The following is a 27,840-nucleotide window of genomic DNA, read 5'->3' as shown; positions in this document are numbered from 1 at the left end:
CTTAATCTTTGCATCATACAAAAGGGAATGTAGCAGCACATATCACTATATAGGTACTAGTAGGTATGCACATGTAGAAGGAATATGATAGACTTCACAAACAACTCGAAAATCTTCGTTTTTATCTTTATCATGGCGACTTTAACTCTGTTTCTGAGCAAATGGTGCACAAAGTGGCTCCACATGCAACGCCATCCACTCAGTAAAAAGACCCCTTACATACATGCAGTATGCTGCCGCATTGTAGGCCTCCTGCATTCTTTAGGTGCATCAATCTGTGCAGATGCAGCTAACTGTAAGACACGCCGATAAACAGGGAGAGGGCATCGGGGGAAAAGTATCTCCCTTGCCGGGTAATTTTTGTCCATATTTATAGCTACATGCACCTCGGTGTTTTGTTTGGTGGTGCTACCCAAAACACCAAATGGTAGCTTGCAAGCTCCCAAAGCCCAGCCCAAAGTCCAGCCCAAAGCCCAGTCCAAAGCTTTATCCTTCTTACTCTCTTTGGTTCCATCCGTAAGATAGTTTTATCCAAGCAATTAGTTCACATCTTCTACTTCCAACACGGAGAGAAAAGAAAGCCAAGATGTCTTTCTTTGATCAACTCGGCCAAGGCTTGGCTATTGTCCAGCGCGAGGCCGCCAAACACATCACCCAAGAGAACATCACCCGAGCAGCTGAAGAGATTCGGAAGCACGCTGATTATGCTACGCAGCAGATACAACAGGTGTGTATTTCTTTCTTTCATAGCTGCCTGATATCCAACTGATGAAGACAACAACTAGCATGTCACTCCGGAGAATATCAACCGAGCGACCGAAGAGATTCGAAAGCACGTTGGTAATGCTACGCAGCAAATTCACCAGGCATGTGCTCTTTTAATCACATCTATTCATTGTCAAGCTAACGAAAATAACTCAGCACGTCACTGCGGAAAATATCAATCGAGCAGGCGAAGAGATTCGAAAGCACGTTGGTAATGCTGCACAGCAAATTCACCAGGCATGTGCTCTTTTAATCACATCTATTCATTGTCAAGCTAACGAAAATAACTCAGCACGTCACTGCGGAAAATATCAATCGAGCAGGCGAAGAAGTGCAAAAAGCTTTGGGCAACGCGGTGAGAGTTGCAGGGGAGACGGCCGAGAAGGCTCGACCTCATGTTGAAGGAGCCATCATCAATGTCAAAGATACAGCAAGCCATGTCGAGGAGTGGGTCAAAAACGAGGAGAATATTGAAGCCGTAAAGAATGGTGCTAAAGTAGCAGCTCAAGAGGTAGGTGACAGATTCACATTATGGACCATGGTTATGAAGCGACCTAACAAAGTCGATATAGACTGCCAATTTTGCCAAGGATAATCCTGGACTTGTCGCTGGAATACTCATGATGGTTGCTCCCGGAATCATCACCGCCCCGGTCATGGGCGTAGCCAGAGTGCTGGGCTTTACTACGAGAGGCATTGCCGCCAGTAAGAGCACCTTTTACAGCTTTGTCCAGTTCTTTTTACCATCTCACTTTACACATACTGACAATAATCCCCAAATTACAGAGTCAGTTGCGTCAGGAGTCCAATCAGCTGCTGGAAACGTCGCTGCCAAGGGCGCTTTTGCCACTGTGCAGAGCGCGGCCACTGGAGGATATGGCACGGGTGTGCTCGTCGGCATAGTTCGAGTCGCAGGAGGAGCTGTAGCTGGCGCTGCTGGGATGGGACGCGGGCTTTTTAATTGGTTGGGAGGTGGCCATCAAGAGCCTCCGCCATGTTGTAAAGAAGATTGAAGCCTACTTGAGATGCCAGTCCCAACCTTCTGGCTTGAAGAGTTGATACACGTATTCGAAGTATATATCCGTGCCCAAAATACAGCCAGAAACCAAATCACGGCCCGTGCCGTTTTGGGCAAAGGACCACATGCAGACTGTACCTGTAAAACTGGAACTTATCCAGCTAAATTATAGACTCTGCGGAGAACCGGGGGACGCTCCGCCACCGCGTGATTGGCATTTAGCTGTCGACCCGCCGCTCGTGTGCCCTGCCAACAATCGTGAGCGAGCGCAAGCGCTGACAACTGACTAAGGCGAGATGGTTGTTCCTAATCTGGGCAAAAGGAATTTCCGTCGCAATTCTATCGAGACCAAACTGTGAGGAGTTTCCACTGCCTCCCTTGCGTGCGCCGATCCCGATTGCCTGGAAATCTTTAACAGAGGCCCGGTCGTGGCTGAATGCGAATGCGACGATGGAGAAACCCGCAGAAACAAGAGACACAGCGGACACAGCAGCTGCTGCTGTCGTCGCAAAACATGCCAAGGACGAAGCGTCACCATCACCGACCTCGACGCCGGCAAAGAAGCCTCGCATCGGGTCGTCTCCTCGCGCCGGGTCTTCTCCTGCTGAGGTAGCAGCTTCACCGGGCTCGGCGGCCTTTGTCGCAGATTTAGTTCCCGATGAGATCGAAGCAGACGATGCGGCTAGCGATGCCGGCTACGAGAGCGATTCAGCGTCGCGAGCCTCAACATCAATCTGCAGCACTGTGCGCGACTACGAATTCGAGAATAACAGGCGCTATCACCGGTTTCAAGAAGGGCGATACCAGTTCCCCAACGATGAGCCAGAGCAGGAGAGAGAGGACATGAAGCACGCCATGATTGTGCATCTTTGTCAGGGGAAGCTTCACTATGCGCCGCTGGAGAGTCCGCAGAAGATTCTGGATGTTGGGACGGGAACGGGCATCTGGGCTATTGACAGTAAGAACCTCTCGTTGATTTTACGGCGCTCGCGTTACGCAAACTGCTGTTTATTCTTGTTCTCGCTTCAGAGCTTGGCAAAAGAGCGCATGAAATGACCAGTCATAACTAATCATGCAATTGCTTCTAGTGGGAGACGAATACCCGGAAGCAGAGATTCAAGGCATTGACCTGAGTCCAATCCAGCCGCAATGGGTCCCGCCGAATGTTTCTTTTATGGTTGACGATGCTGAGGCAGAGTGGTTGATACCCCCAGAATCTCTAGACTATATTCACATTCGGCACATGACCTCTTCAATACGGGACTGGCCTACTTTATTATCGCGAGCATATCGGTAAGTCCATTCCTGGAATTTGCCTCATCAAAAAAACACCATAATGGTAACCTGACACTAATGCTCTCTACCATTAGAGCCTTGAAGCCAGGCGGCTGGATCGAGCTACAAGAACTAAAGTTCCAGGTCAAGTGCGACGACGGAACGTTGCGCAAAGGCAACATGATTCAGAATTTCTACGAAACAATGGAGAGCGCACTCGTCCATTTCAACGTCGATCTGCTAGCTATGCAACACAACAAGAAGAACGTCACCGAGGCGGGTTTTGTCGACGTCACCGAGATACCCTTCAAGATCCCGATTGGCACGTGGCCGAAAGACCCACGGTTAAAGATGGTCGGGCTCTACAACAGGAGCATGATTCATGATGCGCTGTATGGAGTTGCCGTGAGACCATTTACGCGGGGGCTCAAGTGGACACTGGAGGAGCTGGAAGTCTATCTAGTGGATGTCCGCAAGGAACTAACGGACGGCAGTCAGCATGGCTACATGCCATTTAATATTGTTATAGGGCAGAAACCACGTTGAAGACGATGAAGGCATTTTTTTCACTCACTCAAGACGAGAATAAAGACACAACCCAAGCAGCATACGCTTACGTACATACAGTATTAGAATGTTAATAGTATACATAATAGACCGCACCCTTTTTATCTAGTGCGATTAGAAGTTCCCCGCGTCTGCGGAGCTGGAGAATTCCGATTACTATAGGCGACAGAGAGAGAGAGCCTAGATCGATCCATCCGTCCACTTGTGGCCTCAGCCCATGTTCTTCCTACAGTACGGATACCCTGTTGCAGAAGAAAAGGGAGGGGTGGAGACGTCCAGATGCATCGCAATGGAAATGGAGGTGGATTTAATCCCTCGACTCTATCGAGATAGTCCAGCTCTCATCCTATCAGCCAACCTCGCTTCGACGCACAGCTCCAAATTGAACAATGGCATCTCAATCCGTCCAACGGATGACGCTTCTCTCGCAGGAGATTGCCGCCAAGACCAAGATTATCACCGACCACCTTACTGCAAGGGGTCTGGATGCTGCGTCGTTTGATGTGAATGGACTTGCCGAGTTTCCCATTTCTCAGGAAGATGAGGAGCCATACAAGGCTCGGTTGGAGCTTATATCCCTGACTAAGGAGCTTCATGATATTGCTCTGGGTCCTAAGGAAGGGTTGAGATACTTGGCGTGGGATGTGAGTAGACAGAATTCATTGATTGATGTCTTTTCACATGTACAGTTGAGCTAACATCTATCCCAACGAACATAGTGTGTAGACACCCTCTCTCTCCAATCAATATGGGAATTCAAAATCGCAGACGCCGTCCCCATCGACGGCAAAATCTCATACGAAGACCTCGCATCCAAAGTCAAAGAGCTCAACAACGGTCTTCAACTCTCAGTCCTCGATCTCCGCCGCCTCATCCGCCACGCCATCACCAACCGTATCTTCGTAGAGCCCGAAAAGGGCTTCGTGGCGCACTCCCGCACCTCGCGGCTCATTCGCGAAGATGCGCCCCTGCGCAGCTGGGTTGGCTTCATCTGCAACGACCTGTGGCTGCCGGTGGCTCACGTCATACCGGCGATGAAGAAGTGGCCGGCGAGTGAGGAGTCGACCGAGACGGGGGTGAATCTTGCGTATAAGCAGGATCTTCCGTGGTTTGACTTTATTCAGCAGGATCAGGTGTTCTCTAAGAGATACAATCTAGCTATGCAGGCTCATGGCAGTGGAGAGGGATATTCCATGGAGTCTGTGGTTAAGGGATATCCTTGGGAAAAGCTTCCCCAAGATAGCACAGTCGTCGATGTAAGTCCAGGACTGGGACACCTACATAAGCACAATCACTGACTTACACGCACCTCAGATGGGCGGCAACCAAGGCTACATCTCCTTCGCCCTCGCCCAAGCCTTCCCCAACCTCTCCTTCATAGTCCAAGACACCGCTGGCATGCGCACCCCCGAAATCATCGGCAAGGTCCCCACAGACCTCCAACCCAGAGTCCAGCTCACCACCCACGACTTCTTCACACCACAGCCCGTCGTCGCCGCGGCTTACTTCTTCCGCATGATCTTCCACGGCTTCTCTGATAAATACTGCCTGCAGATTCTCAGAGCGCTCATCCCTTCGCTTAGGCGGGGCGCAAAGGTTATTATCAATGATGGAGCTCTTCCGGAGCCGGGCACGGCGGGGTACATTGAGGATAGGACAATGAGGACGCTGGATCTGTTTATGCAAGTCACGGTGAATGCGAGGGAGAGGGAGCCGGATGACTGGAGGGAGCTGTTTAGACGAGCTGATGAGCGGTTCAAGTTCAACGGTATATGGCAGCCGGAGAAGTCGAGGATGTGGTTTATCGAGGCCGAGTGGATTGGAGAGTAGCGACAAATGATATGAAGCATGAGTGTACGAAAGCGATTGGCGTAAAGTTGATACGAGTTTGGGTTCATAATACGGACATAACGGAGTTGTCCGCTGTCACAATGCGGCTGTAAGATTGGCTAGACGAGCAAAACTATGCATATATTTACCCCGTTGTCTAAAGATGAATGACGAAAGCTTACACCTTGCTGCGGCTAATGCATCTCCATCTTATCGAATCTGGCGGCCACGTCGATCTGCTTACATTGCTCCGCCATTTCCGTGCCCCGCCGTTTCTCAGTCATTGTCACAAGTAATTTCACTCTCAGAACGGTAAGAACAAATTTCTAATAGTAATGATGCCCGATGAGGGTATTGTGTATAATTTAGTAGTAGCGTCTGCCGTGTAGTTCGTTAATGCTCATTACACATCCAACAAGTCTTCATTCCCGTGTACCCATGTTGTAAAAATGAAAGTAAAAATCAAATCCCAGTGCAATTCCCGCCATATCCAATGATGCGATGCAATTCAATGATGGTCAAACAGGCCTAAACCCAAAATTTTTGTTCCCGTGCGGACAAGTCTCTTACAGACCGCAGTTTTTCACAGCGACCTGAGAGGCGGTGGCGTCGACACGTCCGTACTGAACGGCGTTACCGTTGGTCAGGGCATTCATGGCGTCGAGGCCAATGTTGAAGCCAGCAGCGCTGTGGTCAACAGCCAAGACGTAGATGGTCTTGCCGCTGTAGGTGAGCTTCCAGCAGGTGCCGCAGCTGGGGGAGTTCCAGCCCGCGACGGCCTGGACACCACCAATGTACGGGAAGCGAGGGATCTGGCCCTGGGTTTGCCAGTGGTATCTGGTGATGAGGCCGTTGGCGCCGTCGGAGCAGGAGACGACAGTCAGGGAGCGAGAAGCGTCATCGTAGCCGGTATCGTATGAGACTGAGCATGAATCATGTTAGCAAAAGGAAGGAGTCGAGTATATGTTATAATTCGACATACCGGTATCAGCAGAGACTGCGGCGGTGAAGAGAGCAAGCTTGAAGAGGCTGGAGAACTGCATCTTGACTGAGTTGTTGAGTTGTTGAGATATAGATATTATATAAAGCTGAGTAGTGAAGCGAATGTGCGGTTGAAGATGCTTGAGTAGTTGATTCTTGTGATGAAGGCTGAAGGTGATGGTTCAGAGCAATTGGTCTTTTGGCGAGGACGACTCTAGTCTTTATACTTTAGAGCACCTTGTCCGTCATGACCGCTTTGGGACTTGCCCATCGAAAACTCAGTCGCCTCTTCCTTCTGCTCCGATGGATCGTGGTATCCATTCATCGCCAAGTCCTTCCGCCTGCTGCGTGCCAGTTAGCCAAGCCCCTCTTCTTTCCCTTCGGAAGTATACTTACATACGACATGGTAAATAATCAGATACTAGTACTACAAGCAGTTAACCGGCAGGTAAAATGGGTAGCAATCGTTGTGACCAGTCAGTTGCGCTCAGGCATCATCCGGCTCTTTGCTCGTGTCCGATCATCTGATGGCGATTCTGGTCCACAAATCCACAAATAGCAACACCACATCCCTGCCTTTTCTCTTGAGCCAGCAAGCAGCCTAACCAGCGGCTCGTACTACAGTTGTACGTGCGGCACGGGCCATTTTTGATGCTCTGTTGCTGGGCTGTAAGTCCATGTCCGACAGATTGCGTTGCTGGGTGTGCACGGAGTAGGTATCACGGAGATTCTACTTCGTAATAGCTTTCCACCGAAAGAAGAGGGAAAAATAGGAGACATGAATTCATACTTGCAATTAAGCTCGTATTTTTGCCTTTGCATTAGAAATGGCTGTCAGAGGCGTCCATCCGTTGCTCTTCTCGTCCTAGTGTATCTCGTCACTCAGTCAATCCGCTCACTCTCAGTCCATGATGTCTCCTCTTCAGCCCTCGAAAATAGATTCTTACAGTTAGCTCTTTTGCCTAGCAGCAGCCCTTCTTCTGCAAGCGACCCTACCGGACCATCGGGGGATTTTTTTCCTGTCGACGACAGTCCTCCCAATCGCCCAAACCCCGGACAGGGACCCTGGAGCATCGCCACAGCCGCAAGTAGCGCACGCTTCGTCGATCCGGCTCGTATTGATGACGCAGTGTACCGGCCTTGTGATGCACCTGGTACGAGAAATGGGACGGTTGGCGGTTTGTCTAGAAGACGCCAAAGATGGGTCGGAGCGTGCATTGCATGTACGAGGAGGATGTAGGTAGTTGAAGCCCAACGGGATTGTAATACGAGACGACTGTATTTTTTTGTGTTTATTCTTATTTTTATTTTATCTTCGCTCCCTTTCTTCGTCTCTCTAACTTTGCTTCCATTTTTCTTCGAGAATCACTTTACTGGCCCAAGTCCTTCTAGATAGCATCTTCATACCTGCTAACGCAACCGAGGCCGTGAACCGTCACCGCGTGATGGAGCTGTGCCGGCATATACGAACCTCAGTGCATAATGCTTGCTAGTAGGCAGTAAAACGACAAACAGGAAATGCGGGCAGAACAGGCCAGCATCTAGCCAGTGCCGGGCATCCACTCGATCTAACGCTTGTAAGTCCGCTGCGGAGCAACGTCGAATAGCTTGGCTGGCTCGCCCAGAATTACTTCCCGGTACGGCAATGCGTGTTGGTGCAACGCCGCTGCGGCCGACATTTGCCCCGGGGGGGCCGGCCCAGCTTGACAGCGCATCCATGTCCTCGGCTATGATTTAGTAGGATCTAAGGGATAGGGCTGGCGGGAGGCTGCTGGTAGCCAAGTACACCGGGACTGGGTGCTTTGGTGAATATTGGCGACGTAAGCCGAGGAGAGGCGTCTGTCATGATTCAAGATTATCTCCTTTATACGGTGACAAGTGCACCTAATAAGTGTTATTTCTCGAGAGTCGCATCGTATAAAATTATGGTTAAATCATTGGCAAGGTGCTCAAGGACCCTGTTGCTGAGCCGACTTACACGCATACATGCAAGAAGCTGACCAGAAGACTAGCATCTCACGATTTCAGAAGGATAGCTTGAAGAAGATAAAGTTTATTATGGAAAAATCTTGTTCTATAATCTAGATGATTAAGTCCAAATGAATATTATTCATCTTTCTTCTCGCTTGCATAATAGTAAAGACTTTGAATGTTATGCCACTGTAGACATCACGAAGCTTCATGGATATTCACCTACCAGCACATCTAGTGCACTTGTACATCAAGGTTCTCTACAATTCCATCGATGCATCACTAGCTGCAGATCGTCAAAGGAAAGTAGAAATGTTTCTGTGACTTGCAGGTTTTAAAACAATCTGAAAGTCTTAAAGAAAAATGGTAATCACGTCAAGCATTGAGTACAATGGTGATGATCTACCCTAAAGTTGGTGTGATCTGTCTCAAAGCGGTGCTGGCCGTTTGTCTGGTGGTTGCAGCCATCTTATGCTACCTACAGTATACTTGCCATGCCAAGACTGATGCACTTTTCCTTCGTCGTATATTTAATTCGTAGCGATCTACCAAGCATTGCCATTTCTGCGTCAAAGGCAACATACAAAGTTTGCAGAAGCCTAAGCGCCATACGGAGGATATGGCTCTTTTATGAGCCAAGGTGCATTCTTCTGTGTACTAGGTATGCAATGGGCCGCAGCTGACTTACTTGTCCATTAAGCTATGGTGTAGATACAGCATGCAGGCACGTGCATACCATAAACGATGTCTCTAATGTAGAAGTTTATCGCGATAGCTTGTAAAGCGCTGGGGTGATGTTTCGGGATTCTCTCCCTACATGCATGCGGCCTGCCCCGCCATCAAAAAAGTGCACCAGACGCCGTTCTAGACAGAGCTCCGGTTATCGGGCTGCCATGATAGGGCGTGACTACTTGCGCCAGCAAGCCAACAAACATTTTTCACGACTCTGCACCTTTCAACAAGACAGCACATCTTGGCCAGCCGGGCCAATTCGACACTTGCTTGGCGATTGAGACGCAGACGACGCACCGCACATACCCTCTCGCTCTGCGGCCTCTACTGCTGCCCCTCCAGCCTCAGAAAAGTGCAACGAGCCAAGACCAGACCGCGGGCGAACACGAACAAAAGAACCACAATGGAGTCCTTCGTGATCAAGACGCCCTGCTCCAGCGCCAACATCGGCCCCGGCTTCGACGTCATTGGCCTTGCGCTCTCCGTGTATCTCGAGCTGCATGTCACGATTGATCGCTCCAAGACCAGGTCCGAACACCCTCTCAACTGCAGGGTGACGTACGAGGGCCAGGGTGAGGGCTCCGACGATATTAGCCTGGATCCGCAGAACAACCTCATCACCAGGGTTGCGCTCTACGTGCTGCGATGCCACGACCAGCGCAGCTTCCCCGTCGAGACGCACGTCCATATCAAGAACCCGATTCCGCTGGGGAGGGGGCTGGGAAGCTCGGGAGCTGCTGTGGTGGCCGGCGTCCAGCTGGGCAAGGAAGTTGGGAAGCTGCACCACTTGACCCAGGAGAGGCTATTTGACTATTGCTTGATGATTGGTGCGTCTATTGGTGTTTTATTCTGTTGCGTTGAAAAAGCTTGGACTCTGCATCGACATTTGCTTGGACCCTGCGCTAACACGTTTTCTTTGTTCGACTGCAGAGAGACATCCGGACAATGTCGGCGCGGCGCTCTTTGGAGGATTTGTTGGAACATATCTCATGCCTTTGAAGCCCGAAGATGCTTCTAGAGTCGAAGTGCCGTTGAGTGAAGTGCTGCCCAACCCGGCGGGAGGTGTCGATACTGGCAAGAGGCCCCCGGAGCCTCCCAATGGCATTGGCCACCACATCAAGTTCCCATGGAACAAGGAGATCAAGGCCGTGGCCATCATTCCGGACTTTATTGTGCCTACCCATGACGCCCGAGCCGTCTTGCCACCAAACTACCAGCGTACCGATGTCGTAAGTAGAGCGATACGAGGCAATTACGGCTTCAATGACTGACTCTATGGCTGCCTAGGTATTCAATCTGCAGCGGATAGCTCTGCTTCCCGTTGCCCTTGGTCAATCGCCACCGGATCCTGAACTCATCAACCTGGCTATGCAAGACAGGGTTCACCAGCCATACCGTCAGACTCTCATTCCTGGTCTGAATGAAATTGTCCAATCCATGTCGCCCAAGACCACGCCCGGATTCCTCGGCGTATGCCTTTCCGGCGCTGGCCCTACCATCTTGGCCCTCGCCGTGTCTAATTTTGAGGACATTGCCAACCAGATTATCGCTACTCTGAGGAAACATAACGAAAAGAAGGATCTTGCCTGCCAGTGGCTAGTTTTGGAGCCTGCGGAGGGAACCCACGTTATTCGATCAAGTTGAAAATAAGAAATATAGACTGTTCAGTGCAAACATTTTTAGAATTCAACTCCTCTCTCGGATGATGGTATTTAGGGCGTTTTGGATGCATGGTTGAAACAGGCCACGAGGTAAGAAAAAGTAAGATAGAATTCCGTGCTATGATACAAAGATCTTTATCCACAGATGCTTGCTTATACTATTGAGTAGAGATGATAGGATACTTCCTTAACAGTTATATAGACGCTTTTCTTCCAGCTTGCTGCTACCAACCCCTCATTGAGACTCCAGTCTCATATAATCAGCCCGTCTTGATGCATATCTTCCCTAGACTATATTCTTAGGATCAACGTGAAATGCCTTCATCACACCCCCCACTGCCTTCTCTAAATCGCCTCCCCAATTCTTCTTTCCTGCGTCAATCACGCGCTGGCGACTTTGCAGAAGCTCTTTAGCCACATCAGACCATTCCAAATGCGCTTTGGCAGGCTTGAAATCTGATAGTGACATATCTAGCTCAACGGGCACGAGGCTGCCCTGCTGCTTCACAATCCTTCCATCCACAATGACGGTTTCAATATCCGCGATGGAAGAGTGCAAGACAATTGCTGCCACGGGGTCTTCTTCAGCAGCACAGATCATGCTGGGGCTAAGACCATCAAAGATGACAATGTCGGCCAGTTTGCCTTCTTCGAGAGAGCCAAGCTGGTCCTGCATGCCGATGGCTTTCGCGCCCCCGACGGTGCCGAGCCGAAAGACTTCTTGCACGGAAAGGGAGAGATGCTTTGGTGCTTTGCTTGTCTCAAGAAGGGCGTGATTTCGGATACCTCGCTCTGCCTGCAGACCGAGGCGCATCTGGTTCACGATGCTGGACCCATTATTGCTGTGGCAGTCGATGCCGAGAGAGCTGATGGCGCTGGTGTCCTCTCGGAAGCAGACCGGGTAGCCAAGACCCATTTGGATCTCGGTATCTGGCGTTGAAGAAATGGCGGCGTTTACATCGCTAAGCTTCTTTGCGTCCGAGTCAAGGAGTTGGTTTGCATGCGAGAGGATAATGTCTGGGCCGAGAACTCCATGGCCCTCAAGCGCATCCACCGCCGAATGTTGGCCTTATCACTGTCAGCAAGGGAAAGGAATGAATGATAGAAGGATCAAAAAGCTTACCGAAAATGGCATTGCGCACGTAATGGGTGGTGATCACTTTTGCTCCAGCCTGACGAACCCGCTTATACAGATCAGCAACGACCTCTGTTGGGAGGAACAAGGCGTCGAATGCCAGCCCCACGTTGACTCGGCCATTGCCATATGGGCCGGCCTTTATGAGCTCTTCAACTTGTTCGACTGCCCAGCTCGGCAAGAAGTCTGCATTCATCGTGAGCTCGGGCTCCCACTGTGTTACCTTGTTCATAGGCGCATAGCAAAAGTGGGAGCGGATTCCTGATGATACGGTTGCCGCAAGTGCATTTGTGCCTAATGTCTGTTAGCCCATGGCAAATTAGAAAGTAGTTTTGACCAATTTACTGTGGGCGGGAGAATAGTTCATGTGGGCGTGGTCGACTATCGTCGTCGTTCCCGCATCCAGCGCCTCGAGGCATCCTCCTAGCTCGCCCCAGAAGATGTCTTCAGTGGTATAGTTGAACGACTGCATATTGCCAGTAGGCACATATTCCAACAGGGTGTGATCCGCATGCCGTCCCTTGAGCAGCGTCTGCCATACGTGGTGGTGCGTATCGATGAATCCGGGAGACACAATCTTGCCGGTGCAGTCAATCACTTGCGTTTTATCAGACGGGGCATCTATATAAGTCGCGATGCGAGTAATCTTGTTTCCCTCAATGAGCAGTGAGTGGCTTCGAAGCGGTACGATCGGTTTACCTCCCGCTGGACCGGGCACCAGGATGGTAGCATTGCGCAAAAGAATAGATTGAGCTGACATGGCGAGTTGAGAATACTGGGGTGTCTTTCGCGAAATAGCCCTTTGGTGATTTGGCGAGTTGGCGAGTTGGCGAGTTGCGAGGAACCATGCAATTTATATTACCTCGCAGAAGAGACGTTAATTTGTGTCTGCAAAGAATTTTTCGGACAAGATTTCTAAGCCGGAATTATGAAGTTGATCAAACCCCTTTAACACCGACTTGGTAACTTGACTTGGTGGTGGTGACCCGAGTTCGGGTTTGAAGCTTCGGCCCGCGAGAGGCGCGATGCAAGAATGACATGGCTGGACGGGCCAATAAATAGGCCGCACGCTGTGTGTCTCCTAAGATTCTAAAATCCTTCGCGCTTTATTCGTAGTAAGGATATTGATCGCAACACGAAATCCTATTTTCGAATGGTAAAGGCCCACCAAAAGTTATCGAGAACTCATGGCAACTCTTTTCACAACTCTAGCGCTTAGCGAGACTCAACAGCTGTGGTATGTCAACTCACACCAGCTGAGCTGCTTAACTAACGTTTACACGTTGAAACTGTTTGATCACCAACTAACTTCGATGTGAAAGAAAAGATGCAAGGACAAATTAAGGTTTTGGACCAGGCAGCTTCAATAGCAATACCCGGATTGTCGGACGAATTCACGACACAATAAAGAGACAGATGAATAGGAAGTGGGATCCCGCTCGCATGACAAAATAGGAAAATCGAACTCCGCACATCCCACTAGCGCGCCGTTATACTACTGTAGTGCTCGCAGGATGTCTTGCTCGGTTCTCGGCCGAGGCCACCGGAGCTGAGGCGACATAAGCTGAAAACCCCGGCGGCGATTTAGAAGTTGGTGATAATATCCGTTTGGGTGACTTATAAGGCTGACTTGCACGTAAAAACAGAGAATGGAAAGTCAAAAAAAAAAGAAGAGCAATCATGGCTTCACAATCTGCCGCAGAATCTGTTTTCGATCATGTTATTCTTTTGATTCCCCATTCCCAGCTCATTTCACTCCCGCAATGGTTGTCAGATACCTTTACTATCCTTGATGGAGGCGTGCATGAGGGTGGCATGACTGAGAACAAAATTGTTGTCTTTCAAGATGGTGTTTACCTGGAGCTTATTGCTTTTGTGGATGGCTTAAATCCCCAACATAGAGCCATGCACCCGTGGGGAAAGCAAGCTGACGGACAAATCATCCACTGGGCTCATACCATTCTAAGTCGCGAAGAGGAAGAGGGTTCAAACAAGTCTGAAGAGAAATTCCGCGCTGTTCAAGCTAGAACCGAAGATTCTCAAGTTGGAATCAAGTACCTCGATCCAGAACCCGGATTTAGGACAATGGCAGATGGCTCAAAGAGGATATGGGCCAATGCTATTCCCAGCTTTGACGAATGCAAAGGCCTAGTTCATATCAACCAACAGCCTTTCTGGACTTTTGATCGAACCCCAAGGTCTCTCAGAGCTCCTCTTACGCCAGAGAACACGTCTCATCCGTCAGGCGTAGTTGGCGTCGCTGGCATTTCTCTCGTCATAAAGGATGAACGGGTCTTGAACAACATGCTTCCCTTTTACAACGCCATTTTCAACAAGCCTGGCGTTAAAGAGAGCCCATCTAGCAATGTCATACGATATAGGTGGGAGGCTGCGGCGCCTGCTCATGCGGAATTTGGCCAAAGACATTTCTTCCTCTACCAGGGTACCAAGGAAGCTTTTACGGAGGAAGAGATGGTAGAAGCAAATGGGGAAGTGCCTGATATCTTTATCAAGCTGTCTTTGTATACTAAGGGAAGGGCGGGCAGTGTCAAGGGAACGCTTGTTAAGGGAACACTGATTACCTTTGACCTGATTCCCATTGCGTCTTCGTAGTATTTTGATCTAATCTGAGTCTTATAGTAAATGCTTAGCATGGTTACGAAACAAAAAAAGAAAAAAAAAAAAAAACCATTAAAACTGAAATAGTCTCTCTCATAGTAGCTGCTCATGCGCAATACTATGTATATCAAGATTGCTTTTCCTTCTGCTTAATGAGCCACGTGCGCCAATCTTGCATCTCACTCGCAGTTTTGGCCAACTCAATCTCTTCATCCAGCGTCGGGTATCCTCCATTGACTCTCGCCTGGTGAACCCTCTCCGTATCTTTAATTCTAGGCGATAAATCAGCAAAAAACCGCAATAACTAGTGTTGTAAGTGGCATAGACTTACACATGCTGCACGCCGGCGCTCAATTTGAGAGCTAGCCATGCCAAAATGGCTGGAACAGACGGCATTGTTTTCCCCATGACCTCTTTGTATGCTTTTTTGATCTCATCCATGGTATAGCTTCCGCCTGCCACGGTTACGGTCTTGTGTGTGTATCTCTCATGATTCTTGTGAGAGCAGTTAGCAAAGCTCGTCATGACTTGAGGTATGGCCGAATTACCTGGATGATCCCCGCAGCGACTTTTCCAATATCTTCTGATGCCTGTATCCAATGTTAGTTATTTCATGGTATGCTTTGGATGATGATCACGTACAACGAGTAATATCTCCGTTCCTTTTTGCAAACCCTGCGAAAGGACAGGTACGGCCAGCGCTCCCATCCAACCGTCAAAATTCTCCATGAAAAATCCAGGTTGTACAATGCTGTGTGATCATTCAGTTAGCTCAATGCTTTGCAATGCACAATTGTACTGACCTCCAATTGAGACCCTTTTCGCTCATCTTTTTGCAATACAACTCGATCTCTCGCTTCGCCAGACGAGATGCGTCAAATCCATTGGACTCATCCGGGCCGGGAGGGATTGTGCTTGAATAAACGAGCGCTTCAACTTTGAACTCAATTGCGAGATCCACAAGCGTCTATGCTCGCAAACAATTGATCTTGATCAGTGATTTCTCCAAGGGTTCATGTGCGGGGTTGGATTACTTTGCCTTGTCTCTCTTCGTCCCCGCCATTGTTTCCAAGGCCTGGATAAGGAAGCACAATGAAGACACCGAATATTCCACCCTCAGCAGCTACCTCCGTGAAAATCTGTTTGAGTCTCTCCGCATCGCTGAGATCGCCTTGTACCACTCTAATATTATTGCCATGGCTCTTTTCAACTCCTGAAAGCCGAGCTGCTGCAGGCGACGCTGTGTCCCGAGTTACAGCCCATACTCGGTATGTCAGAGCAGTCGAACCATTGGTATTCGAAGGATTTAGTAGCTCTTGTACAAATGCCCGTCCTTGCCTTCCAGTGGCACCGGTCACAATAACGTTGCGAGTAGCCATTTTGTGAGATCAACGATGAATAAACTGAGCGCACACTGGTCAGTGGATAGGGCAATAATATATGTAAAGATGCTAGGTACATGTACGTAACTTTGCGTCAACTGCAATAGCACCTTGATTACCTAGTGCTTACATACATTGATTAATGAGATTTCAGAGAATTTAGTTCAATACAGAAATAGAGCTAATGGTGTAGATTGAATCTATTTTTAAGCAAGCATATATAGATCTTACTATATTCAAGCAGAAATTCTAGATCGTTGAGATGAATGAGACCTAGCAGGAAACTGGCGCGGCCAGCATAAATTACCTAGCTTCCTACTGCAGAGTACGTAGGTGCTATATGAAGAAGTGCTGTTGATTTTATGTTATCTTCTCTTAGCCAGACTCACAGTGGTCTACAGGCTCGCTCCATGTGTCGGAAAATTCCATCATTGGTCAAAATCAACCTTCTCCCTGCTTTATCGGAAATTACCTATAAGGATATGGGTTGTACATAACACTGTCAGCTTGTAGAGAGGGGTAATTTTTTTTTTTTTTTTTGGTGGACACGTGAGGCTGGAAGCTTGGATCTCTCTACTCAACCAAGCAATCACGAAGAGAAATCTCGAGATATCACACCCGATAAGGCATCAGTCTGTATTCATGAGGAGCCAAAATGGCAATGCCAACGAAGAGCTACCGCCATGAGAACTATACCGTAGCATGGGTCTGTGCCTTACCGTTGGAGATGGCTGCGGCTGTAGCAATGTTGGATGAGAGGCACTGCAGTCTTCCAGTGAGACAGAATGATGACAACTCGTACATTCTTGGAAGAATTCTTGCCCACAATGTGGTCATTGCTTGCCTTCCATCTGGTGTTTACGGCACAACCTCTGCGACAACAGTAGCTGCACAAATGAGATACTCTTTCGAGTCGATACGATTCTTCCTAATGGTCGGTATTGGAGGAGGAGCCCCAAGCAAAAAGAATGATATTCGATTGGGAGACGTTGTAGTGAGCAAACCAACACTCAATTTCGGAGGGGTTATACAGTACGATTTCGGCAAGGCACTGCACGACGATCGCTTCGAACGTACTGGTGTATTGAATAAGCCGCCGCCTGTTCTCTTATCAGCAATATCTACGCTACAAGCAACTCAAATGCCCAGTTCTAACAAAATTTTCTCCATGATCTCGAAAATAGCAACAACACGACCAAACGGAAAACGGCTATTTGCATATCCTGGCGCGAGCCACGACATCCTGTTTGACCAAGAATACGATCATCCTGACTCAAGAGAGACTTGCAGTAGCTGCGATAAGAGAAGACTCATAGAGCGTGCTGCTCGAGATAAAAATGGCCCTAAGATTCATTATGGCCTTATCGCGTCCGGAAACCAAGTTATAAAAGACAGCAGAATTAGAGACAGATTGGCTCAAGAACATGATGTCCTATGCTTCGAAATGGAAGCGGCTGGCTTGATGGATAATTTTCCTTGTTTGGTGATTCGGGGCATATGCGATTATTCGGACTCACATAAAAACAAACAGTGGCAGAGCTACGCCGCCGCGACAGCAGCTGCCTATGCTAAAGAGCTTCTGTCGGTGGTTCATAGCCACCAAGTTGCAGATACTCCGCCAGCAATGTTGGATTGTGAGTCAAATAAAATTCTCATTCCTCGCAAATACTAAGATTAATATATTTTAACAATTCAACTTAAAAAAGTATCATGTTATGTTGGAAGCTATCCATACCGAGCGAGCACCCCCATGGATGTGATACCGCGTCAATACGGTGAGCATGCCAGGATGACATGCAACATAATTAATTAAATTAACTTGATATACAGCTGATAAAGAGTTGCTTGAGAAGATTTCTGATTATGAACACAAAAAGATCCATTGGAGGCTTTCACAAAGGCGACTTCGTGGCACTACAGAGTGGTTTCTTGGCCATCCGAGCTTTAAAGACTGGTTTATTGGCAAGAAAGTCTCAAGCTTATGGTGCTCTGGAAAAAGTACGCATGATATTCACCCTGTTTGTGTAGGATACTAATGGGCTCATGTGTATCAGTTGGATCTGGCAAAACAATGATAGCGTTCGTCTAGCCAACCATCTGCTGTTATATAACAGTCTAACAACGAATAGAACCGCGGTGATCGATGCTGCTCAAACTCAACTTTCAGAGGACAAGTTCCCGGTTGTCTTTTTTTATTGCGATTATGGATACAGTGGCGAACTGGATGCTTCATACATCGTTTCGAGCTTTATCAAACAGATATGTGAATTCCTATATCAACAGTTTGGATATTATCCAGAAAATGTTGCTTCCGACTTACGAAAGTTCTTTGGGCCTAAAAGGATTCAGCCAGACTTCGACGATCTCCAGGTTGTCTTTTCACGGCTGTGTCGCTCTGTACCTGATACGATATACATTATTGATGGAGTTGATGCCCTACAAGAAGCTCATGCCATTCGTTTCTTGAAGTTTATACAACGCTTGTTCTGTTCCTCAGATGCGTCTCAAGGGCCACGAATTTTGTTATTGAGCAGAGATCAAGTTCCTGGATATATTAATATTGGTACTTTCATCCATGGGATATATCAAATATCAATATCGACAAACGCTGAGCAAGACATAAAACACTATATCGAGACAAGCATTGATGAGAAAATGAAGTACAGAACGCTCACTAATGATGTCTCATTGTTGAACGAAATCAAAAATACGCTGCTTACTGAGTCATCTCAAATGTTTGAGGCCAGCGCCGTATTTTAATAAGAACTATTGCTAACTATATACGTAGGTTTCTATGGGCATACCTCCAATTAGAGATCTTGTGGGATACGTGCCGCACAGATGCAGACATACGTTGCGCCTTGACCAAACTACCTAGAACTATAGAACAAATTTATGAACACTGCGTTGGCAGGATAAACTTCCAGGATGGCTGGGCTCTCAAAGTACTTAAGTGGGTTAGCTTTGCTAAAAGACCACTTCATATTGAAGAACTAAGAGAAGCCGTCGCCTTTCAATCCACAGATACGAAGTGGAACGCCAATAAAAAGCCACAAAGGGACTTTATCATTGGCTGTTGTGCAAATCTTGTCGTCTTGGACCCTGTTGACAACTGTGTTCGCTTTGCACATTCGTCAGTGAAACAATATCTGGAGGAAGACAGAAAAAGAGTGCGTGAGGAAATGCTTGTTTCAGGATATCCAGCAGAAGGAAATGGAGATTTAGAATGCGGGGAGTATTGTGTCACTTACTTATCTTTCTCGGACTTTAGCCTTCAACTGACCAGCCCTTCGACCCAAAACATAGCAACATCCATTCCATCTCCCTACTCAATCGCACTATCAGTACCCGGCACTGGATTCTTCAAAGCTCTCTTCCGGAAGTCTCAAAATCAGACCAATACAATTTCTCTACCATTACGAACGATACCTATACCAACAGCTCCAAGCCGAGCGCAGTACAAATTTCTTGATTACGCAATTGCAAATTGGGCAGTTCATACGCGACATATATATTGCGAATCATTAGCGTGGGAAAATTTCGTGCAGCTTGCAATGCATGTCAACGAAACTTGGAACTTTCATCCATGGGTATCAGGTGGTCGTTCGAAAGACTCTTATCTGCACGGCCTCTTTGGATGGGCAGTCAAAGAGCGGCATAAGCCCTTATTGTCGCTTGTATTGGGTATGAAGTCATCGTTACACTTAGTTTGCAATCTTCCGATGGTCGGCGAAGGCCTTCCCGCCATTCACATTGCATCAAAGCTTGGATACGAAGACATTATTCAGATTCTCTTAGAGTTCTGCGATGTAAACAACGTTGACCAAGACGGATGCACACCTCTACACCACGCGGCTAGTAATGGTCACACTGATGTGGCACGCCTATTTCTGCATCAAAAAGGTATAAAATTTGATGTTCATTCAACAACTCACTGTACACCTCTCTGGTTGGCGGCCAGCCACGGATATCATGATATCGTATCACTGCTTATCCATAAGGGAGCCCGAATTGAGATTCAAGATGAGATTGTTGTCGTACGCCTTTATGGTGTGCGGTAGAAAACGGACATTGCGCAACGGCAATCCTGCTACTTGAACAGGGCGCCCAGATAGTATGCCAGGATATTACCGGTCAAACGCCTTTAGAGCTAGCTATCATGGGGAGAAATAATCCAATGATAGATCTGCTACTCAAGAATGAAGCTGAATTGAGATTCAATGATCCTGGAATACTTCTGGAATTCATGCAATGGGCTATTGAGAATGGGTTCGAGGCATCGACACAGCTGCTTATGAGAATCAATCAGAATCATGACTATAAAGCGCTCGTTTCTTTAGCTACTCACCGCGGGTATTCGACGGTGGTGAAAATGCTTCTCGAAGAAACTTCAAGCTCCAGTGATCAAGAGCTGCTGTTGTGGGCTACCAAAAGGGCTCATGCGGAAGTTGTTGAACAGCTCTTGGCGAAGGGTACAGACGCCAATACTGGAGATAAAACAAATAATAATGCCACGCCATTACACTGGGCCGCCCATTCCAGTAATACGGCAATCATGAAACTTCTCTTGGAAAGTGGCGCCGATGCCAATGCCAAGGATAAAAATAAGGAAACGCCATTGCATTGGGCCGTTGACCTTAGACGCCCCATGGTAACAATTGGCATGTTACCCGATAGCGATGCAGCGATAGAGCTGCTACTTGATCATGGCGCAAATGCCAATTATAAAAGCCGTGGTGGGCAAACGCCATTATACCAGGCAACCAAACGTGACCGCCTACCAATAATGAAATTGCTACTTGACAGCGGCGCAGATGTTGATGCCATAAACAACGATATGGAGACGTCACTACATGTGGCAACTAAGCATGGCCAAATACAAGCAATGAGTCTATTGCTTGAGAGAGGCGCAAATATCAATTGTGAAGATCATCTTAAGAAGATGCCATTACACTATGCAACTAAACATTGGGAAATAACGGAACCAATGAGACTTTTACTGGAGAGAGGCGCAGATATTAATTCCGAAGATCATCTAGGGAAGACGCCATTACACCATGCATCTAAAAACCGCAAATCAATAGAGCCAATGAGACTATTACTGGAGAGAGGCGCAAATATTGATTCAAAAGATCATCTAGGGAAAACGCCATTACACCATGCCTCTGAACACTGGGGAGCAGAAGAAGGAATGAAACTATTACTTGAGAAAGGGGCAGATATTAGTTCCACAGATCATCTTGGGAGGACGCCATTGAATTTGGCTTTGCAAGAACGTGTCAAGAGAGGAGCGCAGCTACTCCTTGAGAATGGAGCAACGTAGATGAATGTACGCCGTCATAAATATGCATTTGATGACTCGGCATGGTCGATAGGCAATAACGAATCTGCTTTTCACAACTAGAGTAAAACTCATTGTTGTAGCGGAAGATGGTTACTAATACTTAGAGGCTTCTAAGTTGAAGTATGGCGTATATTGAGACTTCCAGACTTAGTTGAGCTTTGTAACCCCATGATGAATGAAAACATGTATCAGTCTCTACCATGTAGCTAAAAGTTAAGCCTATGTCCCTCGGAGTCTATTATCCCGTCTTATTCCGCAAATTATGCTTATTTCTAAAATAGAATGGAGAAGCGGGATCGCTTCCCATATGCTCCACTTTCCTAGCATTAGCGAAAGACTCACAGCGAAACAGATAGGTATCTACTTCGCAATGGTAGTGTGAAAGCAGTTAGTATAATCCTTTGATGCTATTGTTCTAATGTAAGCGAACATGACCATCTAAGTGATATTAGTAGACTAAAATGACTCCAAAACGGATCATTTGCTGAATTCGTACGTAGATACATCTCTAAATTTCTGCCAAGCCCGTTGCCTGAAAAAAATATATAAAGATGTAATTCTCATAGTTCGGAGACATTCTATAAAGTTCACTAAAAAATCCAACACTTTTACTAAATAGATAACATGAAGACTGCTGCTACAATCTTTTGCTTGGCGTTTCCTCTTCTCGCCAGCGCAGCCCCAAATCTCGACAAAAGGGAAATGTGCAATGTCTTCAACGACGATGGCCCCGTGCACTGCCGAAGCAGTCCGTCTTTTAGCGCTAAATCAGTTACTACAATCGGAGATGGCGATGCCTGGGACTTCTCTTGTTATAAGTCAGGAGATTGCTATGAAGGAGTTTGGTATGTCTTTTTTGAAACCAATCATTACAGGTAGACAGCGATAGCAACGGGTATTGACAACAAATAGCTCATGGGATTACATCCCGGGATTGAAATGCTATATCAACGGGTTCTATACTTCGGACCAATGCAACTCTAGTAATTCTACCTTCCCTTAAGTGTTCCAGATGCCAAGTCTACTAACAAGCTGTGTCTTTATTGCAGAAAATCTTCGCAAGTGTTGATCTCAGTGCATATCCGGGATATAGCCATATTGAGCAAGGAAGGATGCTACCAGCTATTGCTGCAGTGTTTGTGATTACTTGCTGCGTGCAGCGCAAGTCGAATTAGGCTATGCTTTTAGCTATCAATCGCGAAATCAGATTTTTGTTACTACACCGCGGCCATTTACGTCTGAAGACCCATAATTGATACTCCACTTCAGTGAAAGGCAGTGCAAAAATTGCCAATGATGGTAGTTTTCTCATAGAAGAGGAGGCAGCGAACTCGGCTGATAGATGATATGTACATAGTTGATAGGCTTATAGCTATTCATCCAACAGCTAGGGTTACTGTATCTTACGACCTTTCCTGGCCAAGATATGTGGAGATAATGTAGCGATGTTCAAAATCCGAAAATGGCATTTATGATGCTTCGACCTCTTGCCGCATGAAAGCATATTAGAGGTCCTCCCATATTGCATTGGGATGTGTAAGGCGTGTGGCCCAGTGGAAACGAGTTCTATATAAAGCAAGCCTGGGTCCGAAATTACGGGGCCGATGCTCCCCCGCGAACTCCGGCTCGGCATCAATGCACCTGTGAAGCTTAGAACAAGTGACGATGTCGTGTTAATGTTAGAGAACCCTAGTATCAAAGTGAAATTGAACTTACTTTGAACAGATATCCGGCTCGTTACAGACTTTTAACAGCAAGAGTACCTAGGACAGATGCATATAAGCGTGTTTAGTTGTGTATCACATCTATATAAATAAACAGTTTACACAAAAGAAATTGCATTTACAGACGATGTCAGTTACAGCCTGGCTCGCATGTATCGCTCCTACACAGCGAGCCTTGGGCTGCAGAAGAGGGCTGTAGTGGGCACACATGGCAGCCGCTGACTCGCCAGCCTTGAAAGGAGGACTGCTTTGCTGGCAGCCTTTCATGCGTATTATGTGAGTCTGCCGGCCACCTCTCAAGTCTCAGGGTATAGATTGTAAGGGGAGAAAAGGAGGCGTGACGCATAAAGGGGAGGTGATGCGCATGTCGATGTTGGCCATGAGTGCCCAACGGATTTCCTCACGGATATGGCATGCTGTCTTATGCGATTTGCAAATTCCAATGACATGCCGAGTAGCTTGGAAACTCTGCCCCTCTTCTGCATCATCTCAGGCAGTAAGCGAGTTTATTGCAGCTGCAGTTTCACAAGTGTGAGCGGGTCCTCTCACGAGGCGGACCTGCAGGGAAGAAGCAGAGAACCAATACATGCCGATTAGGATATCACCATTCATTCCCAACGCTTTGGGAGATGCACCTTGAGGCTCCAAGAGCAAGCCTAACCTTTAGATAAAGAAATTTCGCTCAGTGGTTACCATTTTCTCTTTTTGAATTCTCTTTTTTCGTTTCTTCATCCCAAGCTCGTCGTCAGACAGACAAAAGCTTATCCAGCCCCAAAATCTTATCGTCCATGAACCTCGGCTTGTGGCGTCCACTGCTGACCGAGAAAAAACACTAACGGGCGCCGAGCCGAGCGAAAGGCCGCCCAGCCAAAGCAACCCCTGCATTCAAAAAGACTCGGTTCCTGGATTTTCGTTCTAATAGATCGCCCTCCCGTTCTTTGTGCATGCGCCATCTGCCCGCATTCCAGCCACGCGCGCAATACCTGAACGCCAGTTGTTGACCGAGACGCGCAGAGAGCCGAGTCTTGTGTCTGACCTTGTCTGAGACTCTGTCGCGCGTGGAAGAGCTTGCAATACAGCTGCGTTGTTGAGCTTGGCTCCCTGCATCTCCTAAAAGCGGTGCGAAGCTGCTTCGCGCGGGAAGGGGCAGCAAATCCGCGCCTCGGCTGAGAGACACACGAATTCATACAAGTCTAGAATGCGCGCACGGCCAAACGGACGGCCTCACGACCGAGCCATGTCGTCCACCAGGATCGGCGGGTTCGCCATGACGATTCCCATCATCTCTGTGGCCGTCGGATCGATGGGATACGCTGCTTGGCGCATCAACTGGCCTGCCTTGGTGCAGTCTTTTCTGACAGGGCCGGGACGAACTTCGCGGCTGCTGCTGCTCTTCTTCATCATCTTCAACTGGAAGACTCTCCCGTTTGCGTGGACTGTATGTGAACTGCTTCCTTTGCCCGACCACCCCTTGAATGACACTGATTTCCTCAACCCAACAGTATCGCATCATTTACGCCATGCTCTACCACATGGTCTTCCGCAAATCACCCAAGCTCGGTCCCCGCGCGCTCTTCAAACCCATGATCTCCGAAACCAAAGCCCCTATTCTTGAAATCGACTACAACCTTCACAAATCCAATTCCACATACTTTGCCGATCTCGACATATCGCGAACGCATCTCTGTGCCTATCTGCTGCGGCCAGCCATCCGCAGCATGTCCAACAACGCAAAAACACGGCTTGTCAAAGATCCCCGAACCGGCGAGCCTGTCAAGGGCAACTTTGCCATTGCGCTGGGCTCCGTCATGTGCAGCTTCAAGCGCGAAATCTCATCATTCCAGTCCTACGAGCTATGGAGTCGCGTCGCTACTTGGGACCGAAAGTGGCTTTACATCATCACATACTTTATGCCCAAGGGGGCTGCCAGACCTACCGAATGGTTGGATCCACGATTCCGCCGCGTAAGAACGAGAGATCACAAGGACGCTACTAGCGGTTGGCAGAAGAAGATTCATGCCACAGCCATGAGCAAGTACGTCTTCAAGGTCGGCCGCCTTACTGTTCATCCCGCAACGGTGCTTTCCGACTCAGGTTTGCTGCCTCAACGACCTGGCGGCTGGGTTAGCGGTCCCAATCAAGTGGGCGACGACACTGTCGACGTGAGCGATATTAACCTGGCTGACGATGGCGAGTGGGACTGGCGCCGCATCGAAGCCCAGCGTCGCGAAGGCATGAAGCTGGCTGCTCAGTTTAATGCCCTGGACGGGCTTCACGATTCGTTTGACGGTGGCAACTACGGCGCCATTGCCAGATTCGGACCTGGCTAATATCTCGATTACCCTGATCTCAACCTCGACCTCGACCTCGACCTGCGACTATTGTTTTACCTCCCCCCTTTTTCTACTTTTAATGATTAGACCTTGATGCATTTCCGTGCCTTTTGGGGATAACTTGAAGGGGAAACAAGATGCCTGATGATATGAAATGACACGATACACTAGACTAGAACTGCTGGTAGGCTGTTACTAGAACTTTGGAATGACAAGATACGTTTTTCGCTTAGCTGCTTATAGATGCTAAGCTTTTTTCTAAAGAACAGTCGCCCGTCTCGTTGTACAATAACATGTGCTGAGCAAAAAAAATGCGTGGCTCTTTTCCAAAAGAGCGTCTTGCTCAATCCTATATTTCCTGTCCTGTCCTAACCAAGTCCAAAGAATAACCCATAGCGAAACACCCCCCTTTTCGCTTTACAGAACAGCCATGGCTACTAACACACCAAGGGCAGCGTATGCGAATCCGAGCTCTTGTGAGAATCGTCCCGCGTCGGATTTGCTGGTCGCTGCTGATGCCGCTCCAGTGGTCGAAGTCGGGTCACTTGTGGTGGCGTTTGCGATAAGACCTGCAGATTCGCAGAGTTGCACGACAGCTCCAGCAGCTTCTGCGTGATGAAGACAATCAAAAAGCGTTAGGAACGAAAACATTCAAACGACAAATGTCACAAGGCATTGAGCTACTAAAAGACAGGATTCGAAGAGAAGGGGGCAACCATACGAGTCATTTCGTCGAGCGTGCAGCCTGCCTTTGCCATGCACGGCGAGACAGTCTTTGTGAGGTCGTTGATCTTGGAGCACCCGCAGGCGAGGTCGCTAATGGCACAGCCATCGTTCGTGACACCGTCGACGATACAATTGATGGAGCAAGGGGGCAGTTTGTCGACGAGGCTGGTGATGTTGGGGGCGGAAGCAGCTGACACAGTCAGAGCTGCGGCGAAGAGGAGGACGAGGAGCTGGAAGAGGGAGGCCATTGTTGATTTCGGTGGCTTTCAATTGTCGAACAGCAACATATGGAGAAGGAGAGATTCGACAACCAAAAGAAACGCGAACCGTCTTTGGGAGAAAAGATGTCGACTATTATTATGGATTCACAGAGCTACTACAAACACGATACGACGGATGGAAGAGACCGAGCGAGACCCATACATTGTGCCGTACAGTACGAACCAAATCTCTCGCTTCTCGCTTCCTTCCCATACTTCCACAGCCTGCACCCAATGTCCACGATGCGCGATGTCACCTCCCCCCAACACAAACAAGGGGGGGCAAGAACTCGATACTCGTGCTAAGCAGCCCGTCCCAAGCCTAAATGGAGGAGTTTTTAGCTCCAATGGACGTGTATATCACAGCCCCCAGTCGAAGTCGAACAAAACAGACTAGCCCGCCAACATGTTACTCGATGGGCTTACCGGGTCTCGCTATTTTATCCCGCGTATATATGTACGCATTTTAACCGCAGCAAAGGAAAAGAAACCAGACCGGGGAATGGAGTAGGTGAAACCCGCTACTTGATTCGGGGCTGGGCACCAGGAACAGGAGTCTGGTTGGACGGTGATGGTGGGACTGTGCTACTGCTTGGACTAGCTGGGGGGGGTTTAAATCGCAAGTTCAGTTGAGGGGACAAGGCACCCGTGTATGTACAAGTAGTACTACGATTTGAGTGTGGTCGTATGTGGCTTGTTTTTTCCGTTGTGAAAGCTGGAAGGATTTTGCTTGTAGGAGGGCGGGAAAGGGAGGCGATTCGCTGTGAGATTTTGTGAACGGTAGGGGGTGTTTTGAATGTTGAGGTGCTTTGGTTGGCTAAATACCAGCGTCGTATCATGTGTTACCGAATTTGAAATAAAGGGAAGAGAAGAAGCTGTTGGTCGACTGAGTTCATGATTCATTCTCTCGCTCACGGAGGGCGTTGTACCTAATGAATGCGCACACCTATCTTATTTGCCAATAACACAGTAACACTGCCTAATTCAGTTCCGTTCCTTCATCATGACGAGTTAATCAAACCAAGAGGGAATAAACGGACTTGGTAGTCTGGCAAAAGCTGACCCGATCTGCAGCGTGTAGCCTCTTCTGGCAAGCTTCTGGCCGCCTCCTGTCACACTTAGCTGCTGCTCTAGTCAGGGCCAACGGCGCCAAGTTATGTAATTTCTTCGGTGCCAGTAGCGTCGGGTGAGTTTGGGGAGGATTTTGGTCTTCGTCTTTTTTGGCGGCCGTTGTTGCACTTGTTGGTTGGACTGCTTGCTAGCGTTGCAGAATTTGGCAGGGGAGCTGTCTGCAGAGACTTCTGCTTTGAGCTGGGAGGATACTATGTTCATATAAAGTATTTGATACGAAGCAATAGATACAGAGCTGACAGGAGTTGATTCGATTTTCCTCCTGCGGCGAGCTGAATCCTGGGGTCAGGCTGGTACGCCCGCTATAGAACTTCAGCGACTAGGGCATGGGAAGAATAGACCAGACCGGGGTGAACTGATTTTGGTGCTTTCAGTGCGGAGATCGG

At 48.2% G+C, this 27,840-nt stretch overlaps 11 protein-coding genes across 11 annotated transcripts; 7 read left to right on the top strand and 4 right to left on the bottom strand.

Moving 5' to 3' along the window:
* Positions 1 to 586: 586 nt before the first annotated feature.
* On the top strand, positions 587 to 1,778 carry TGAM01_v202731 (hypothetical protein; the record flags this gene model as incomplete). The annotated part of the gene is made up of 6 exons (XM_024549054.1): positions 587 to 727; positions 786 to 836; positions 922 to 972; positions 1,058 to 1,276; positions 1,338 to 1,470; positions 1,552 to 1,778. 6 exons carry the CDS (start codon positions 587 to 589, stop codon positions 1,776 to 1,778), a joined length of 822 nt encoding a protein of 273 aa, XP_024406169.1.
* A 455-nt stretch (positions 1,779 to 2,233) lies between these two features.
* Positions 2,234 to 3,604, top strand: TGAM01_v202730 (methyltransferase domain-containing protein; the record flags this gene model as incomplete). The annotated part of the gene is made up of 3 exons (XM_018802185.1): positions 2,234 to 2,741; positions 2,872 to 3,076; positions 3,154 to 3,604. 3 exons carry the CDS (start codon positions 2,234 to 2,236, stop codon positions 3,602 to 3,604), a joined length of 1,164 nt encoding a protein of 387 aa, XP_018664540.1.
* A 410-nt stretch (positions 3,605 to 4,014) lies between these two features.
* On the top strand, positions 4,015 to 5,455 carry TGAM01_v202729 (hypothetical protein; the record flags this gene model as incomplete). Its single annotated transcript, XM_018802184.1, has 3 exons — positions 4,015 to 4,269; positions 4,345 to 4,881; positions 4,940 to 5,455. The coding sequence occupies 3 exons, from the start codon at positions 4,015 to 4,017 to the stop codon at positions 5,453 to 5,455; spliced, it is 1,308 nt and encodes a 435-aa protein (XP_018664539.1).
* Positions 5,456 to 6,021: 566 nt separating this feature from the next.
* On the bottom strand, positions 6,022 to 6,498 carry TGAM01_v202728 (protein SnodProt1 precursor; the record flags this gene model as incomplete). Its single annotated transcript, XM_018802183.1, has 2 exons — positions 6,022 to 6,377; positions 6,438 to 6,498. 2 exons carry the CDS (start codon positions 6,496 to 6,498, stop codon positions 6,022 to 6,024), a joined length of 417 nt encoding a protein of 138 aa, XP_018664538.1.
* Positions 6,499 to 9,542: 3,044 nt separating this feature from the next.
* Positions 9,543 to 10,783, top strand: TGAM01_v202726 (homoserine kinase; the record flags this gene model as incomplete). The annotated part of the gene is made up of 3 exons (XM_018802182.1): positions 9,543 to 9,966; positions 10,070 to 10,368; positions 10,427 to 10,783. 3 exons carry the CDS (start codon positions 9,543 to 9,545, stop codon positions 10,781 to 10,783), a joined length of 1,080 nt encoding a protein of 359 aa, XP_018664537.1.
* A 303-nt stretch (positions 10,784 to 11,086) lies between these two features.
* Positions 11,087 to 12,695, bottom strand: TGAM01_v202727 (hypothetical protein; the record flags this gene model as incomplete). Its single annotated transcript, XM_018802181.1, has 3 exons — positions 11,087 to 11,868; positions 11,924 to 12,229; positions 12,281 to 12,695. 3 exons carry the CDS (start codon positions 12,693 to 12,695, stop codon positions 11,087 to 11,089), a joined length of 1,503 nt encoding a protein of 500 aa, XP_018664536.1.
* Positions 12,696 to 13,615: 920 nt separating this feature from the next.
* On the top strand, positions 13,616 to 14,548 carry TGAM01_v202725 (hypothetical protein; the record flags this gene model as incomplete). Its single annotated transcript, XM_018802180.1, has 1 exon — positions 13,616 to 14,548. The coding sequence occupies one exon, from the start codon at positions 13,616 to 13,618 to the stop codon at positions 14,546 to 14,548; it is 933 nt and encodes a 310-aa protein (XP_018664535.1).
* A 133-nt stretch (positions 14,549 to 14,681) lies between these two features.
* On the bottom strand, positions 14,682 to 15,933 carry TGAM01_v202724 (NmrA family protein; the record flags this gene model as incomplete). Its single annotated transcript, XM_018802179.1, has 6 exons — positions 14,682 to 14,826; positions 14,886 to 15,049; positions 15,103 to 15,144; positions 15,197 to 15,305; positions 15,358 to 15,521; positions 15,589 to 15,933. 6 exons carry the CDS (start codon positions 15,931 to 15,933, stop codon positions 14,682 to 14,684), a joined length of 969 nt encoding a protein of 322 aa, XP_018664534.1.
* Positions 15,934 to 17,979: 2,046 nt separating this feature from the next.
* TGAM01_v202723 (hypothetical protein) lies at positions 17,980 to 19,997 on the top strand (the record flags this gene model as incomplete). Its single annotated transcript, XM_024549053.1, has 2 exons — positions 17,980 to 18,671; positions 18,725 to 19,997. The coding sequence occupies 2 exons, from the start codon at positions 17,980 to 17,982 to the stop codon at positions 19,995 to 19,997; spliced, it is 1,965 nt and encodes a 654-aa protein (XP_024406168.1).
* A 4,205-nt stretch (positions 19,998 to 24,202) lies between these two features.
* TGAM01_v202721 (hypothetical protein) lies at positions 24,203 to 25,334 on the top strand (the record flags this gene model as incomplete). Its single annotated transcript, XM_018802177.1, has 2 exons — positions 24,203 to 24,442; positions 24,507 to 25,334. 2 exons carry the CDS (start codon positions 24,203 to 24,205, stop codon positions 25,332 to 25,334), a joined length of 1,068 nt encoding a protein of 355 aa, XP_018664532.1.
* Positions 25,335 to 25,754: 420 nt separating this feature from the next.
* Positions 25,755 to 26,311, bottom strand: TGAM01_v202722 (hypothetical protein; the record flags this gene model as incomplete). Its single annotated transcript, XM_018802176.1, has 2 exons — positions 25,755 to 25,945; positions 26,059 to 26,311. The coding sequence occupies 2 exons, from the start codon at positions 26,309 to 26,311 to the stop codon at positions 25,755 to 25,757; spliced, it is 444 nt and encodes a 147-aa protein (XP_018664531.1).
* Between the last annotated feature and the right edge of the window lie 1,529 nt (positions 26,312 to 27,840).

This window comes from Trichoderma gamsii (genome assembly GCF_001481775.2).
Source record: "Trichoderma gamsii strain T6085 chromosome Unknown Scaffold_7.2, whole genome shotgun sequence".
Classification (NCBI taxonomy): Eukaryota; Fungi; Ascomycota; class Sordariomycetes; order Hypocreales; family Hypocreaceae; genus Trichoderma; species Trichoderma gamsii.
Note: the sequence above shows the minus strand (reverse complement) of the source record. Positions and strands in the feature narration are given on the sequence as shown.